At 40.0% G+C, this 17,743-nt stretch overlaps 1 protein-coding gene across 8 annotated transcripts in view; it reads left to right on the top strand.

Annotated features, from left to right (window-relative positions):
- The window catches only part of OSBPL3 (oxysterol binding protein like 3), a 210,021-nt gene that overhangs the window by 178,814 nt on the left and 13,464 nt on the right, over positions 1 to 17,743 (top strand). For all 8 annotated transcript variants that reach the window (XM_004377467.2, XM_004377465.2, XM_023732341.1 and 5 more), the window contains 3 exons: positions 1,980 to 2,117; positions 12,851 to 12,914; positions 16,910 to 16,988. In XM_004377467.2, the coding sequence (XP_004377524.1) occupies positions 1,980 to 2,117; positions 12,851 to 12,914; positions 16,910 to 16,988 (281 nt within the window). The remainder of the gene's footprint in view (positions 1 to 1,979; positions 2,118 to 12,850; positions 12,915 to 16,909; positions 16,989 to 17,743) is intronic.

The following is a 17,743-nucleotide window of genomic DNA, read 5'->3' as shown; positions in this document are numbered from 1 at the left end:
GGGTTTCAGGATTGTTGATTCTCTGTTTGGCTTAGTTTTTCGGATCTTTGTTGTGGAGGGACGGCGTGGTGCTTCTGCCTAGACCGCCATCTTGCCGGAGTCTCCGTGTGTTTTTTCTTCTTTGTTACTTTTTCCCCAGAGAATTTCTGCCGAGAAAAGAGAGGGCAATGGCTTCTAAGGCAAAGTGTTAAAAGTCAATGTTTGTGGGCAGCTCTTTAAAGAAAAAACCGACTTTGAAGATGAAAGTATTCTTTACAGTGTTTTGTTCTTGTGGCAGTTTAGAGCCCCTTAGGATGTTCAGCTCAGTGATTGGTATAAATGACCTCAAGAAGAAGTTTAGGGAAAGGCTGCACACCCCAGCACAACACATTAGGAAGGGCAAGTCCAAGACAGCATTGAACAGGCACCCTACCCATGGATTTTGTTCACTGTTCCGCGGGTCAGCTTATGCGCCAGCATAGATTGTCCTATGTCGCCGCTTAAAAAGTGCCTGCTCCTCGTCCTTCCTCCCCGCAGCGTTATGAATGACACAAGGCTCTTTTATAAATTTTGTTCTATTTTAAATTGTGAAGATGAGTGAAGGTTGATTCAACGGGCCATAGAGACATTGTGACCATACTGTTTAGCAGGTAACATAGAGGAAGCAAAGAGAGGGACAAACAGCCAGTTTTCCAAACCAAAGGCAGTTACAGATGGGAGTGACTTGAGCAGAGTGAGTTGATGTTTATCAGCTATCCAGCTGCTCTGGGACAGCCTATAGTGTGAGGTGGTAAGTTGGATCCTATTGCAGGCAACACCAAAAATTTTACAAAAGGCTAGGAAACGTTACGTGACTCATGAACATTTATGAAGAAGTCTCCCTGGGTGATGTGAATGGTTAACGCACTCAGCTGCTATCTGAAAGGTATCTAGGTTGGAGGGTCAAGTCTGCCCAGAGGCGCCATGAAGGAGAGGCCTGGCGATCTACTTCTGAAAAATCAGCCATTGAAAACCCTGTGGGGCACAGTTCTCCTCTGACATACATGGGGTCACCATGAGTCGGAGTCACTCAATGGCCCCTAGAACGTTTATGAAAGGCATTCAGCTTTTCTTCAGTTTGAGAAACTTAATGAAATGTGCTGGGAAGAAGAAACATTGAGACTGTTGCTCATTATTAGAAAGGAAAGTTGGTTATTACTACTTACGTTTAACTGCTTGGCAAAAATAAAGAAGGAAAGAGAGCGAGAGGGAAAAAGGGAGGGAGGAAGGAAGGAAAAAGAAAGAAGGGGGAGGGGAGGGGAAAAGAAAAACGTGTGTCTTCGGGGCTCTGAGGGATGGGTATTAGAGGGGAGCTGATAAAAATGGTGACAGCTTGGCAGAGAGGGCCATTAAAGGGTTTTATGCATTTCGTGTTCACTATTGTTTTCCTTCTTGATTTTTCATTTTTCTTCCCAGGAAAACAGAGTTTTTTAAAAGGGACTGTGCTCTATCGTGTGGGTTGTTTCCCAGGCTCAGGAAATGACTCTCACGGATTTCCTTTCATCAGACTAAGCTTTTAGGTTTCTACAGTATCAAAGAGTGAACGGTTAAACTTGTGATGCTTATTCCTAAATTTTGAGAGCTGTCTGGCTTTTTTTATGCTCCTTTCTCACTCCCCACCTTATCCCCTCCCCAAAAAATCCTTAGAAGGATATCAGGATTTTCAAATCATGCCGGGCTTAACAGTTCAAAACACGGGGTAATTTGTTTTATAAATATCACCATCTTGATAGCCTCTACCAACGTTTAGGCGTCAGAACCAATGGACAGTGTTTAAATGCTTGGTTAATGTGTTTCTGGGCCAAATGAACATTGTTTGAAACTGCGACTGACACAAATCTTTGGCTTTCTGAAATAAAACAACGGAGAGAGAAATACAGATTTTATTTTGTTTATTTCTTTGTTTGTGAAATCTCTTGGTGATAGAGAAATAACAGAAAGTTCCTTCCTGTCAATCCTAGGTGTATGTGGCGGCCTTTGCGGTATCAGCATATGCGTCGAGCTACTTCCGGGCTGGGAGCAAGCCGTTTAATCCAGTTCTTGGAGAAACATACGAGTGTATCCGTGAGGACAAGGGCTTCCAGTTTTTTTCAGAACAGGTGAATATACACCCTTTTTGTTTGTTGGGAGAAGTTGCTTATACCTCTCATTAATGTGCTTCTGTGAAATATTTATTTTCCCACTTTTCCCTGGCTTCAAAGCAACTGAGATAATTACAGTGCTTTTAAACATAAAGAGACGTATCAATTTCCCTTCCACCGAAACCTAGCCACCACCCATGCGCGTAAAGGTACTAGTAATTCTGAGCGCTCGCTTGGCTGTATGCACTGACAACGTCCTTTCTGTTTCAAGTCATAGTGAGAGGATTTGGCAAAACATAGAGTTTTTCCCAAACTGCAGTTGAGAGATTTAAGTCATTGACAGTCATCCCAGATCATGAACACTCCCGTCAGAATAGGTAGTACCATATAAATGCATTATTGATTTTGATTTAAGAGGAAATCATTCATTCCTGTACTTACTCATTTAGTCAGTCAATAGTTATCAAACATATGCCATGTGCCAGCCATTGTTCTGGGTGCTGGGATGCGGCAGTGGGGTGGGTTGGAGGGCAGAGAAGAACCCCTGTCCTCATCTAATGGATGGATTTACCTAAACTTATGCTGCCTGAGTTCCCAAAGGTTCCATTAGACTCTTCCCACCTAAGGATTAGCATAGCCTAATGTTCAGGAGTGGGGTTTCTGGAGCCAGACAGCCTAGGTTCAGATCTCAGCTCTACCTCTTACTAGCTCTGTAACCCAGGGCAAGTCACTTAACTTTTTTGTGCCTCAGTTTCCTCTTCTTTCAAGTTCAGATGATGATAATAGTACTTCCCTCACATGGCTTTGTGATGATTAAATGAGATACTGTCTGTACAGCACTTAGAACAGTGTCTGATAAACAAAGTATGAGTGCTTGCTGTCACTGTTGGCACATGACAGTGTAGTTTGCAATAGTGGAATATTGGGACCATCCTAAATATCTACCAACAAGAGACTGTTTAGCTAAAATAGGGTACATACATACTGAAAATAACCAACAGTCCCCCACCTCCGCTCGATTATGGCAGTGCCCAGGCATGTTCGCCCTCTGCGTGTCCATAAACATCATCTTAGGAACATAAACATCATTGCTTTGATACATTTCTATCCTCCCCATTCTTAGAAAACTGAGGAAAAAGGGCAGTGGATTGCTAAAATACTGTTTTCCTTCCTGCTATCTTGCTACTCTCTTTATAAATTGATTTGCATTGTGGAGGTGGGAACGAAAGAGTGGTGTGGCTGAGACACTTACGAAGACAGTGCTTGTCTTCGCTGTAAATTATAAGCAGTGGTGTTGGAGCTCAAAGGAAAATGAATATATAATAATCCCAAAGCACCTTTTCACTATCTTCCCAGTTAGAAATTAAAACTAGAAAGAAAACACTGGCAAATATGGGGGAGGTAGGGGGTTAAATCAGTAGTTAAAGGGATAAGATACTTGGATTCACATTCAGCTGGGTTATTTAAATACCAAACCTAAAATGGAATGAGAATAAATGAAAATATAATTTGGTTACCATGGTATTATATGTACTCATGTGAAAAAATAAAGGCCCAAAATAGCCCCAAACTGTATCAGACAATCCGGATAAGATAAATAGGTATAAGAAAAGAGTAGTAATGTGAGCTTGTGTAAAGCTAAGCTTCAATCCTATGAACCCCTGATGGGTCAGGGCCAAATTCGGGATCTGCCTGTGTATCTCCTATGATGGCACAGGGAAAGAAAGCAGAGCTCCTGGGCACATGTGCACAACGATGGAAAGAGGTTATATAACTTCGTCTTGAGTTCCATGAAATGGATCCCAGGGAAGTAAGCCGGACAGAGATCTGATAATTGTTAGTAACATATAGTGTGCTGGGTGTGACGTAGACCTCCTTTCAAATCCTAATCGTATCACCTACTCTGTGTGTGCTCTTGTATAAGCTACTTAAACTTTCTGAGCCTCAGTTGTTTCTTTATCTATAAAATGGGAATTATAATGCTTGGCTCATAGGTTCTAGTAAGGCTGAAATGAAATAATACACTGATATATAAAGTACTTACACTCAGGATAGTAAATGTTCAGTAAATGGTTATTTAGCTTATATTTAGGGGCAACTTTTAGAATATTTTTTAAGATAGAGTGTTAAGAGTAGTAAGAGGAGCATTGAAAAGGCAAAGATGAACTTCAAGAATGACCTGATCAAATAAAGCTAGAAAGGCATGTATTTCTTACAATATATGTTTTAGTATGCTGAATTAAAATATACTCTATCTACTCTACTATCTGGCAGAAAGCCAGTTATCAGGTAGACAAGAGTCCTCATAGCTAGTTTGACCATGGACCACAGTAATACTCTAGCACAGATCATTTATCTAGAATTTATCTAGAATTTAGCCTTAATAGCCTCAGACACTTGGTTTTTTTAATACACCCAAGAGTGGCTCAGTCAATCAGGGACAGAATCACACTAGCTAAGCTTACAAGAGACTGATGTATAAACCAGAATGCTACTGTATTCATTTACTGTGAAAAATATAATTGCTATGGGGACCACAAGACTTTGGCCAGCATGACTAGGCTGTGCTTTCTCTATAGGCAGATTACCTGGGAATCCAAATTGTAATTATCAGGTGAGTGTACAATGAGAAGGAGAGATGTCTGCAAGACTCATATACTGGCTACCCACTGCCCCAGGGATGGGAAGGGTTTTGAGCCAGGATTCTCTCATTTCCTGGCCAGCAGAAGATACATCAGTTTAGCCTCCTGCACTCCCTCTCCTGACCTTGTTGTTTATGGTGACCAGCTGACACATTATACACAAATGCCTTCTAACTTAACACATCTAAAGAGAATGTCAGAATTTTCTGTTTCATGCTGGTTCCTGACAATATAGCTCTTTCTGCTTCCAGCCCAGGAGACATTCTGCATTTATGGAGACTCTATGATGCTGCCTTCATCCATTATGTGTACATGATATACTTTAGCTTTCAGAGTTTGGGGGTTTCTTTGCTTTCTTGTGCCTCTCTACTATAAGTACAAGTTTCTGAATGGCTAATATAATAAACTGGGCAGGACCTGCAAATTGATATTTTTGGTTGGAAGTTTATTCTAAGGAGGACACTGATGAAAATCATCTCTCTAAACTAAAGGACCTGGCAAGAAACAAGGGTAACTCAGCTTTTCTACCAAGTTTTCTAGTTAACAGAATTGGGTGATTTGAAAAGCATTGGCTATCCCTTCCCTCCAAGACCCTGGATTTTGTTGCTTTGTGGTTTTGATGAATATGTGGATGTTTAGGGTAATGAGCAGCAACGAAAGTTGAATGAATTGCTACTTCATAGCCAGATCACATGCCTTTCTTTATTGTTTCTCATCTCAAAGACCCAAAAACACATAATCAAAATGACTTGTGTGGTCAGAAACCAGAGAAAGCATGTATAGTTCAGATATTCCTTATAACAAGTATGAGGGTTGTTGTCGTCAGTTGCCATCGAGTCGATTCTGACTCATGGCGCCCCCGTGTGTGCAGAGTAGAACTGCTCCATAGGGTTTTCAGGCTGTGACCTTTTAGAAGCAGATTGCCAGGCCTATCTTCCAAAGTACCTCTGGGTGGGCTCGAACCGCCAACCTTGCAGCTAGTAGAGTGCTTTGTACTTTGCAAACTTGTACATTATCTTATTTAATCCTCAGAATAGCCCCATGTGGCGGGCAAGGCAGGGATCACTTACAGGTAAGGAAACCGAGGCCTGGAGGGATTAGTTTTCTGTGCCCCTCAGCTCATGTGAGAACCCAGCCCTCTGTCTTCCAGTCTAGTGTCCTGTCTCCCTCACCCTTTTTGGGGTCTCTTGTGTAGAATTGGAGTCCCTGGGTGGTACAAATGGTTAAGACATTTGGCTGCTAACCAAAAGTTTGAGGTTCAAGTTCACCCAGAGGCACTTCAGAAAGAAGGGCCTGGCTGTCTACTTCCGAAACATCAACCATTGGAACCTGTGGAACACAGTTCTACTCTAAGACACATGGGGTCGCCATAAGTCATAGTTGACTGGATGGCAACTGGTTTTCTGTAGATTTAGTTATTGTGCTCAGAGCAACAGGAGTCCTTGGCTGTGGAGGTGGGAATAGCCTTTTTGTATACTGGTCAGACTTCGGACTTTTGCCTGTCATTGTCAAAACTTTTATCCTCCAAACTCACATGGGACTTTGTTCTCAATTCCCATTGTGAGCTGGGGAATGGCCTTTGTGAAGGCAAAACATTCAGAGAAAAATCATAAACATTCCTGTGGTATGTACAAACCCTCTAGCTGTTCTACCCTCTTGGGGGAGGAATTTCCTTTGTACCAAGAAATCTGATTCAGCCAGGGACAGATTACCCAATAATCAAGGTAGGCACAGGCTTAATTGTGTTTACTTACTAATCTGTAGTGCACAAAGATGTGGTAAAACCCAGGTGAAATTGTGCACTACAGATTAGTAAGTAGACACAGTTAAGCCCATGGGTACCTTGCTTACTGTAAACTGGTGCGCATCATGCTTACTGGTTAATCCGCCCCTGGATTCAGCGGTGGCTTTCTACATAACCCCAGAAAAAAGGGGGAATTCAGAAAGAACTTCTTTTCCTTTCTTGCTGGTCAGGAACTGGGTATCCTGCTGGCAGGTTATTCCAGGCTTATTCTTCTGCCTCCTGGCAGACTAGCATGCTGGTTCTGAGCATTGCCCAGGAAGCTGACAGCTTAGGAAACTCATTTCAGGTAGCTTTCCTTTTCTTTTTTGTTTTTTTTGTTTTTTCGTACCTTTGCAAAAGATTTGGCGTCAAAGGATATGCAGTTAAGCTGTTATCTAAAAGTAGCTTTTTCTAATTACACAGAGCTTCAATTTTCCAGATCATTATTCAAGTCATTTTAACCATTTACCCACCCAGCCATGTACTGTTGAGAGTTTGTTTCAGAAAAGCTGAATGGAGTTATTAAGAGTTACTAGCATGTAAGTGATTCAAACGAAGTCTTTTTTTCCTTTGGTCTACAAGGTCAGCCCTCCTTCCTTTTTCTGTTACTCACCTTGGAAAACTCTGAACACACATTCTTGGACAAACTTACAAATAGCACACCTATCAGTTCTCTGCTTGCACACCCACATTGACTCTCTGATAGTTCTTTATCTACTAGTAGGCAGAATTCTTTGCTCTACTGATTAACATGGCATCTCCATTTGTTTAAAGACACTATCAGAGGGAAGGCGCCCTGGTGGTACAGTGGTTAACAGCTCAGGTTACTAACCAAAACGTCGGCAGTTCAAAACCCTATGGGGCAGTTCTACTCTGTCCTATAGGGTCGCTGTGAGTCGGAATTGACTCGACGGCAACGGGCTATCCGAGGGAAATTCAAACTGTTCATATAAAATGAGCAATAAATCAAATATAAGGCAACCAAATCATTGCTTTGCAATTTTTTACATTTTCAGGTGAAATCATCATGTGTACTTGTTTTTGTCTTTTTGCAAGAAGCTATGGGTTTATCAAATCAGTGACTAACTCCGAACATCCAGTTAGAAAAACCTGTTGCCTTTGAGTCAATTCTAACTCACAGTGACCTGACAGGACAGAATAGAAGCCCCATAGGGCTTCCAAGGAGCAGCTAGTGGATTCGAACTGTCGACCTTTTGGTTAGCAACCGAACTCTTAACCACTGAACATAGTGAAAGAGGAAATAACCAGCAACCACATTCTCCCAAATGTCAGGCCAATAGCCTTGGCATCATCCTTAACTGTTCTTTCTTTTTATGATCCACATCCTATCCAAGAGCAAATCCTGGGGTCTTCCTTCAGAATATGTTCAAAGCCAGTCATTTTCTCTACCTCCCTCGCTGGTGCTTACCGCCTAGCCCAAGCCACCATGATCAACGACAAAACCAAACCCGTTGCCGTCGAGTTGATTCCGACTCATGGCGACCCTATATGATCAATGACAGAACTATTGCAATATCTCATTAACTGGCCTATTGTTCCCGTAGCCAGTTCCTCACCCAGCAGCCACAGTGATTGTTTTAAACAAGCAAGATCTGCTCTAAACCCTCAAACGACTCCCCAAGTCACTTGGAATAAAATCCCAAGTCCTGACACAGTCCTCAAAGCCCTACAAGTCCTGCCCCCACCAGCTTTCTGGCCATGGCTCCTACCACTTTCCGCCCTGCTCATTCAGCTGCAGCCTTTGTGCTTCTCTGAAATCACAGCAGACGTTTCCCAGCCCTTGACGTTTGCTATGTCCTCTGCCTGGGATGCCCTTCTCCCGGAATCTGCGTGGTTATCAACCTTATTTCTCTTGGCCTCAGAGGTTTCCATCATCAGAGAGCCCTGCCCTTACCACCCTGCCTGCAATAGCGCCCCACCCCACGCCCTCCCCACCCCATCCTCGTGCCTGGCATGATTTTCCCTAACTTGTGTTACTGCTGATAAATTACGTACTTGTTTGTTTATTGTCTGTCTCACCCACTTCCACAGTGAAATGTGAACTCCGTGAGAATAAGGATTTTTGCTTCTTTTGTTTCTCGTTGTATCCTCAGTGACTAAAACAGCATCTGGCACATCGTAGATAATGTTTGATAAATGACATGGGGTGAATGGCCACTAGGGCCCCTCCTTGGATGATTTTTAACCTGGAGCTTTTACCATTCCTTCAAGCTGCCCTAGGCTGTTGTAGGTGAGTCAGAAACTAGGAATACTATATCTTAATATCTCTGGACAGCTTCAGGGTAGAAGTGATGCAATTAAGGGATATTTTTCCAAATGGAAAAAAAAAAAAAAAACCTTGCAAAATACACAGATATTGAAATACATTCTTACCCCGTTTGCTTCTCCCTTTACCACTTACCTCTTACATAAAGTGCATTCAAAGCATAAAGCAAAATGATTAAGTGAGGGTGAAGAAAGCCCTCAGATATACAAATGAATTACAAGAATTCTTAACTACCAGGGAAATGGCTACCACCAATGACCGCCTTGACAGGGAACACAACAGAGAGTCCCTGATGGAGCAGGAGAAAGGTGGGGTGCAGAACTCAAATTCTAGTGAAAAGACCAGACTTGCTGGTCTGACTGAGACTGGAGGATCCCCAGAAAGCATGGCCCCCGGACTCTCTGTCAACCCAGAGCTAAAACCATTCCCAAGGCCAACTCTTCCGACAAAGTAAATACATGAGACCAACTGGGCGGCTCCTGTCTGGAGGTGAGATGGGAGGCCAGAAGAGGTCAGGAGCTGGTTGAGTGGACACGGGAAATCAGGGGTGGAAGGGAGGAGTGTGTTGTCACAGTGTAAGGAGAGCAATTAGGGTCACATAACTGTGTATAAATTTTGGTATGAGAGACTAACTTGAATTGTAAACTTTCACATAAAGTACAATTAAAAAAAAAAAAGAAAGATGCATGGCCTTATTAAGGAAATATTTACATAATAAAAACCATATATACTAATTTCTTGAATGTTGGAGAATCCTTACCAATCAGCATTGCTCTAATTTGATTGGGGTGGAGAAGAGGTAATGGAGAAAGGTACTAAAAACTAGTCTAAATTGGATTTATCCAGCAAGTTAACACGCAGGGTCTATTCTAGGGCTGGGTCAGTTCAGACTCCAACTCAGCTACTGCCCTTTCTGTGCCTGGGTTAAGGTATAACGAGAATAGAGCCTCAACCAAATCCCACCCTAACAAAGACAGGTTAGATTGTGCTCGTTATTCTCTACTCTGGAAGATTTTAGAAAGATTACATCAAATGATTAACTGTGAATTATCCCTTTTCATGGGCATTCAAGTTCATCAAAGCCTTTGTATAATATTTTCAAATTGGCTGGCATCCACTGCCACCTTTGATGCTGGCATTTGAAGAAGACATTGAGAACTGATGTTAGAATCATAACATTTTGAATCGAGAGAGATCCTCAGACTTTCTTTTACAAATAAATTAATGAGACTCAGAGAGGTTGGAAAGGTCAGATATAAAAGATTCTTTTTTCTAAGTATCCAGGAGAGGGACCTTAATGATGTACTGTGACTTTGGTGAGGGACAAGAGCCTCACTTTGAGAGCAGCCGTGGAGAGGCTGCTGGACACACAGAAAAGAGCATTGGAAGTGCAATCAGGGGACTTGGGTTGGAAGTGCTGCCTTTGCCACTAACTAACTGTGTAGCACTGGGCAGGTTCTTTACTGTACAGAGCCCCTACTTCCTAATTTATAAAATAGGAGTCATAATACCTAAGATACCAGGTTACCATGAGGACTAAGTAGAAATGCCACTCATGGAAATATTATGCCTACTACATGCCAGCATACAATGCTGGGCATATTTTAGTCTGCAAAGTCATTGGTTTTAACACCGTTTTACAGATGAGGTAGGGGGCATTGGTAGTTCAGTGGTAGAATTCTCACCTTCCTTGCAGGAGACCTTTGTTTGATTCCCGGCCAACGTACCTCGTGCACAACCACCACCCATCTGTCATTGGAGGCTTGTGTGTTCCTGTGATGCTGAACAGGTTTCAGTGGTACTTCCAGACTAAGATGGACTAGAAAGAAAGGCCTGGAAATCTACTTCTGAAAATTAGCCAGTGAAAACCTTATGCATCACAACAGTCTGAGCCTTAGTCAATCACGAGGATGGCATTCTGTTTGTCGTGCATGAGGACTCCGTGATTCTGGAGCCAGCTCAATGACAGCTAACAACAACAACCCCGATGAGGTACCTGAGGCTCAGAGGGATGAAGAAACTTGCTCAAGGTCATACAGCCAGTAGATGAGGTAGCACAGTTAAGGCCCAGATCTGCGGGACTCTGAAAGCTCTCACTCGTTCACTGACCCTAGTGCAGCATCTGGCAGATGCTCCATGAATGTTTCATGAGTAAATACTTGCTGTAAGGAAACATCAAAGAGAAATAAGACATCGATTTACATTTCCCTGGGAAGCTTTGTAAATGTCTTAAAAGCAATATGGACCATATAAATCATCCCCAAAGACCTTTGTAAACCATAACAAAATAAGCAAAATGGTTGATATTTGAATGTTGAAGTTTATTCATTTGGAAAACATCTATTCAGCCCTCTAAAGGCGCTCTGCTAAGCACTGATTCATTAATCTAACTCAGTAGTTTTAAAAGGTCAAAGTGCATGTTTGTGGGATGTATACACAGTTTATTGTATAGTAGTGTTTCTTACATACTTCATATGAACAGTACATTTGTCCCTGTTTCATGGGATATAACATTTTTACAGAAGAGGGTTATAGTTTCTATATACTATATTTTGCTTTGATGGTTTACTTTTGGGCATACCTATAAAGATGCCAAATTTTTTATCCCATTTTTACATTGTTTCTGTGGGAATATAATCTGTAATAATCCATTTTAACATATGTCTACATTAAGGGGGAGGGAAGCATTCCATAGCTGCTCTCCCACTCCACCATGAAGCAGGAGTTGGGAGGTGAACAAGAAGGGTAGGGGTCATTTTCTTACCCTGATTTAGTTTTATGTGATCCCTAAATTTATAAGTTAAATCCATTGTTATCATTGAGTGCTGATGGAAGAAAGAAGAGATGGAGGAGGGACATGTGGCATGTTTGATATAAAGTATCTTTAAGTTTGAATTAAAAAGAAAAGAAATAAAAAAAAGCAAGAAGAGTCACTCTGGTTTCAGTAGTACTGAGTTAGAATAATAACAGCATACACAGCTCAGGTACCTGCAGTGTTACTGAGATAAGGAAGCTATATAATTGAGGAGCCATTGTCTCTTTAGCTTCTGCATTAGAATAAAACAGAAGTTATGACCCCCGCCTTACCGAAAGGTAGGGAAATGGGCTACAGTCTGTGTTACAGGGGATTCTCTTTTCCAAAACATAATTGCTTATTTACTCAAGATATTTTTTATCCCTCCACATATGAATAAAAATCATTTTTTTAGTTGTTGACTAATATTTCTTCAATAATTATTTGTGTCACTCTTTTTTATAGGAACTTTATTACTCTTTTAAAATTTTATCTTGGATTGGTTTTCTTGTAGGTAATTTGAAAAGATGCAGAGTTTTAAAAAAAATTAAATCCACTAAGCCAGAGGAATAGCGTTTTTGTGTTGATTAGGAGTAGCATTTTAAAATATGTTCTGTTTGACATCTTAATCGAAACATTTGCAGGTACTTTCAGAACAAGCTAATGGAGATTTTGACGTTGGTAGCCAGTGTCAGATTATATGGTTTATGAATTGGCGGTCCTTGCACGTCTGTTTTTCACGTATTTTAAAACATGTCTCTGTCCTCATCACTTACCACCTGGCCACACTCCCACAAAGGATTCCATTCACGACTTTGTTCTCACACCTGACTGATTTGAGCACATCATGAGCTAAGTGTATCAGGAGTGCCCTCTTGAGGACATACTTGTTCAAGGAAACTAAAAGTTTTGATTTGCTGCCAACCAAACCAGTTGCCATTCACTCAGTTCTGACTCACGGTGACCCCATGTGTGTCAGAGTAGAACTGTGCTCTATAGGGTTTTCAGTGGCTGATTTTTCGGAAGTAGATCGCCAAGCCTTTTTTCCAAGGCACCTCTGGATGGACTTGAACCTCCAACCCCATGGTTAGCAGCTGAATGCGTTAACTCTTTGTGCTACCCGGGGGCTCTTGAATTCACTGTACATTGTGTTAAATCTCAATGCAAGGGAGAAGAGATGGATTTCATGAGACTCAAATGTTAATTTGTTTTTTTTTGTTTTTTTTTGTCCTTTGTTTCTTTCAGGTCAGCCATCATCCACCTATCTCTGCCTGTCATGCTGAGTCTAGAAATTTTGTTTTCTGGCAAGGTAACGTGACCACCATCATTTTTGTCATGTGATAGATTTATTCAGAAATTACTGTACATGCTTATTAAGATCAAAAGTGGTCCCTGGACTCGGGCTTTGGTAGAAGAATCTGTACTATTTGATTCTCTCACCTCTTGTTTCTGAACCAAAATTGATATTTTTCTATTTCATCATTAAGTATTCAGGAGTATTACTTAGTTGTTCACTTAAAAAAAAAATCCATCTTTCTCTGGGCCACAATCATTTATGCCTTTAGTGTCTCCTCTATCTTATTGCACAGCCATGTATATTCTGTATACCCAGAACTCCTATATCCGACAACATGTATTCTGAGACACTAAAGAGTTAGAGTTGTTTACTAGCATCTAAGCAGCAGAGGAGTTTATTGTTTTTGAAAATTTCAAATTTTATTTTTGAAATCATATTTTACACTGCTGAGTTTTCTTCGAAGATTGCTGTAAAATAATTACAAAATAATATGTCTGATTATAGCCATACTGAGTGAGTGTAAAGCGGTATCTTGTGGTTCTGTTACTTTTCTGCTACTAATGCTGAGCATTTTTTCATGTGATTATTGGCCATTTCTATTTAAATTGTATTGTCTTTTTAGTATTGAGTCGTCAGAATTCTTTCCGTAGTTTAGATAGAAGTCCCTTATTAGATGTATGATCTGCATATATTTTCGACCATTCAGTGCCTTGTCTTTTCACTTTGTTAATGCTGTCTATCGTTTGAAGTACAAAAGTTTGTAATTTGGATGAAGTCCAGTTTATCTTTTTTTTTTGCTAGTGCTTTTAGTGTCATATCTAGAAACCATTGCCTGATACAAGCTCACAAAGATTTATGTCTACATTTTTTCTAACAGCTTTATAGTTTTAGGTGTTACATTTAGCAATTTGGTCCATTTCAAGTTAATTTTTACATATGGCATGAGGTAGGGATTCAACTTTGTTCTTTTGCACGCGGACATCCAGTTGTTCCAGCACCATTTATTGAAAAGACTATTTTTCTCCCATTGGATTATTTTAGCACCAATTATCTTTTAGGGTTTTTTTTTTTAATGAGAGAAAAAGAAACTCTTATAGTCACCCATATATTTACCATTTCTTGTGCTCGTCGTTCCTTTGTATAGATCAGCATTTCCATCTGGTATTATTTTCCTTCTCCCTCATGGACTTCTTTTAATATTTCTTAAAGTTTTGGTCTGCTGGTGATAAATTCTCTTAGCTTTTATATGTCTGAAAAAGTATTTTGCCTTCATTTTGAAATATATTTTTACTAGGTATGAAATTGTAGGTTAATCATTTATTTTTTTCTTTCAGTTTTTTAAATATTGCTCCATTGTCTTTTCACAATGTTTATAATGAGAAGTCAGCTGTCATTCTGATCTTTGTTGTACATGTAATGTATCTTTTTTTTTTTTTTTCCTGGCTGCTTTTAAGATTTCCTCTTCATCTCCCATTTTAAACAACTTGATTATAATGTGTCTTAGAGACTTTTTTTCATGTTTCTTATGGCTGGGGTTCATTGAATTTTTTGGGTCTGTAGTTTTCATCAAATTTGGAAAATAAATTTATGGCCATTATTTCTTCAAATATTTTATGGTTCCCCCTCCCCTTCTTTTTGGGGTTCCAGTTGCACATGTATTAGGCTGCTTGAAGTTATCCCTCAACTCACTGACGCATTGTTCAGTTTTTTTCTCTGAGTGTGTTATTTTGGATAATTTCTATTGCTATGTCTTTAAATTCACTAATCTTTTGCAGTGTTTAATCCCATCCACTGTATTTTTCATCTTAGACATTCTATTTTTCATTTCTAAAAGTTCGATGTGGGTCTTTTTTTTTAATCTTCTGTATCGTCTTCCGCTTTCCTCTACATTCTTAAACATATAGACTATATTTATAATAAAATAATCAAACCCACTGCTGTCAAGTCGATTCTGACTCATAGCGACCCTATAAATGTTCTAATATCCTTGTCTACTAATTCCATGATCTGTGTCATTTCTGGACCTGTTTCTATTGATTAATTTTTCTCCTCATCGTGAGTTGTGTTTCCTGCGTCTCTGTATGCCTGGTCATTTTTATTTGATGCCAGACACTGGGAAAGTATATTGTTGTATGTAGGAGTTTTTTAAATTCCTTTAAATATTTCTGAGTTTTTATTTGGGACACAGTTAAAATACTTGGAAGTCATTTGATCCTTTTGAGGCTTGCTTTTATGCTTTAAATTTAGGCAGATCCAGAATAGCTTTAATCAAGTGCTAATTTTACCCCTCTACTGAGGCAATACCTTTCTAAAGACTCTACTCAGTGCCCCAAATATTACCAGCTTTTCTTAACTCTGGCTTTTGGGAGTGTGAACTATTCCAAGCCCTGTGTGAGCTCTGAGGATTGTTCCACTTGATCTTTACTAAAAGTCTCTGCCTGACCTTGTATAATTTCCTTACACTAATCAGTGTACAGCTAAAGACATGAGGAGAACCCTCTGAAGATCTTCAGAGCTCTTTGTATAGCTGTCTCCTCTCCAGTACTCAGCTTTATGAATTTTAGCTTCTTTGATCTCCCTGACTTTTTATCTGTCTCCTCAATTCAAGAAGTCTGTTGCTCTCTTCCTGGGTTCCAACTCTCTGTGGTCAGGAAGCTTTCTCCAATAAGCTAGGTTTGTTTTTCTTCTCTCAGAGAGTCCTGTGCTGCCTATTGACCAATGTCTGAAACATTATTTTTATATATTTTATCTGTTTTTTTTTTTTAATTGTTTAAGGTGAGAAGATAGCTCCTTCCTCTGTTACTTCATCATGACCCAAAATGGAGCTTCAACTCCCAGATGTTTTTCACACATCCCTCACTTCTGCTTTTCTTTTCCGTGTTCCCGAACTAACTTTTACTTACTCTGCTAACCCTGCTGTTGTTTTTCTGTTCCCTGTCTCCTCTGTTGGTATGATTTACCCAGGTTAGAAAATTCTAACATCATCTTTCAATTGTCTTTCTTTCACAATCTGTATCTAATTTATCACCCAGTTCTGTCTATTTCTACTTTAATGGTTCTGGGTTCAGTCCCTTTCACTCCATCGCCATTGCTGTTGTCTTGGCTCCCTTCATTCTCACTTATCCCCTGGGCAACTGCGATAGCCTCTTATCTTGTCTCCTTGCTTCTGATCTCTCCTACTCCTGTTCCATTCTCCATAATTCTTTTAATTGTCTTTGCAGAGTCTATATCTAATCACAAGTTCCTTATTCAGACAAACACCGTATCTTCCCCGGTGCGCACAAACCAGACTTCTTAGCCAGACTTGTGAAGCCTACTATCTTATGTCCTCAGTCTGACTTTCTGTTCTCTCTAGACAATCCCAGACCTACAGGGCAGAACCACGCCATGCTCTCTTACATCTTTGTTCCCTTGAACAAGCTATTTCTTCTGCCTTAATTTTTTTTTCTCTGCCTGGTGGGCTCCTGCCTATTCTTCAAAGCCCAGTTAAGTGGCCCCTTCTGACAAGTCTCTTCTGATGCGTTTCCCCAGCATGTTGGTCATTCCTTCTTCTCTGATTCCATTTCACCTTATAACACACTTAGTTAGAGCCCTTGCCTCTGTGTGGGCATTACCTGTTTTCACTTCTGTCTACCTTTCACGCTGTGACCTCCTCTAAGGAAGGGACTTTATCTTATAATTTCAGTTTCCCTGTTTCTGTTCCTGGTTCTCAATTAACCCAAAACCAAACCCAGTGCTGTTGAGTTGATTCCGATTCATAGCAACCCTACAGGGCAGAGTAGAAGATTCGAACTGCCAACCTTTTGTTTAGCAGCCAAGCTCTTAACTACTGCACCACCAGGGCTCCAGTTCTCAAATGGTACTTAAGAAATATTTATTGAAAAGTTATCCTATAAAATAATTTATTTTATTATGAAGACTTTGTGCTATGTAATGATTGATCATATATGTAGCCAAAGAACTCTTTAGCTATCCTAGATATGTAATGTTTGGTATTTTCATTTCAGATGTGAGATGGAAAAACAAATTCTGGGGCAAATCCATGGAAATTGTTCCAATTGGCACAACCCATGTGACTCTGCCAGCGTAAGTTCTTCCTCCATGGTTAGGAACTTTATAGAATTTTGAGCCAAGATTTACCTTTAGGGGCACGATGCCTGTCTTCCCCCATGACACTGAGTGTTTGTGTTTTTTCTTAATCTATTTGACAGTAGGTTCAAATGTTCTTCACTTTAACAATCTCAAGTTTTCTTTCCCTCAAATTGAAATGCCTACTAGAGACCAAAGTTCCCTGAATAGAAACTTTTTAAACTCATATTTCCACTTCCTGACAAAGTTAAGAATGGTAGTTTTTATTTAACATTTTTGTCCTGCTTCACTGTCCAGATTCTTTTTAAGAAAGATATGACTGTAATATTACAGGGATTATTGGTACTTCTTTATAAAGCAAAATGGCCATAGTATGGACTCTAGAACTGGGCTGCTTGGATTTGAGTGCTAGCTCTGCATCTTAATATTTGTAAATCCTTGGGCACATTACTTAACCTTTCTGATCATGTGTCCGCTCATCTGTAAAATGAGGATATAAACCACCTACTTAATAGGGCTGTTGTAAAGATTAAATAAATAATATATGTAAAACACCTAAAATACACTTGGCACGTAGCATGTGCCATGTAAGTGTTTGGTCTTACTATTACTATCCTCATAATTACTATTTAACTCCATAAGTAGTATCTGAATACTTTCTCACTGTAGAAGATTTAAATTTATGTGTGTGTGTGTGTGTGTGTGTGTGTATATGTATATATATATACACACACATAAATTTATATATATAT

The sequence above is a fragment of the Trichechus manatus genome, unplaced genomic scaffold (assembly GCF_000243295.1).
Source record: "Trichechus manatus latirostris isolate Lorelei unplaced genomic scaffold, TriManLat1.0 scaffold00050, whole genome shotgun sequence".
Classification (NCBI taxonomy): domain Eukaryota; kingdom Metazoa; phylum Chordata; class Mammalia; order Sirenia; family Trichechidae; genus Trichechus; species Trichechus manatus.
This window is presented reverse-complemented; position numbering and strand designations above follow the sequence as displayed.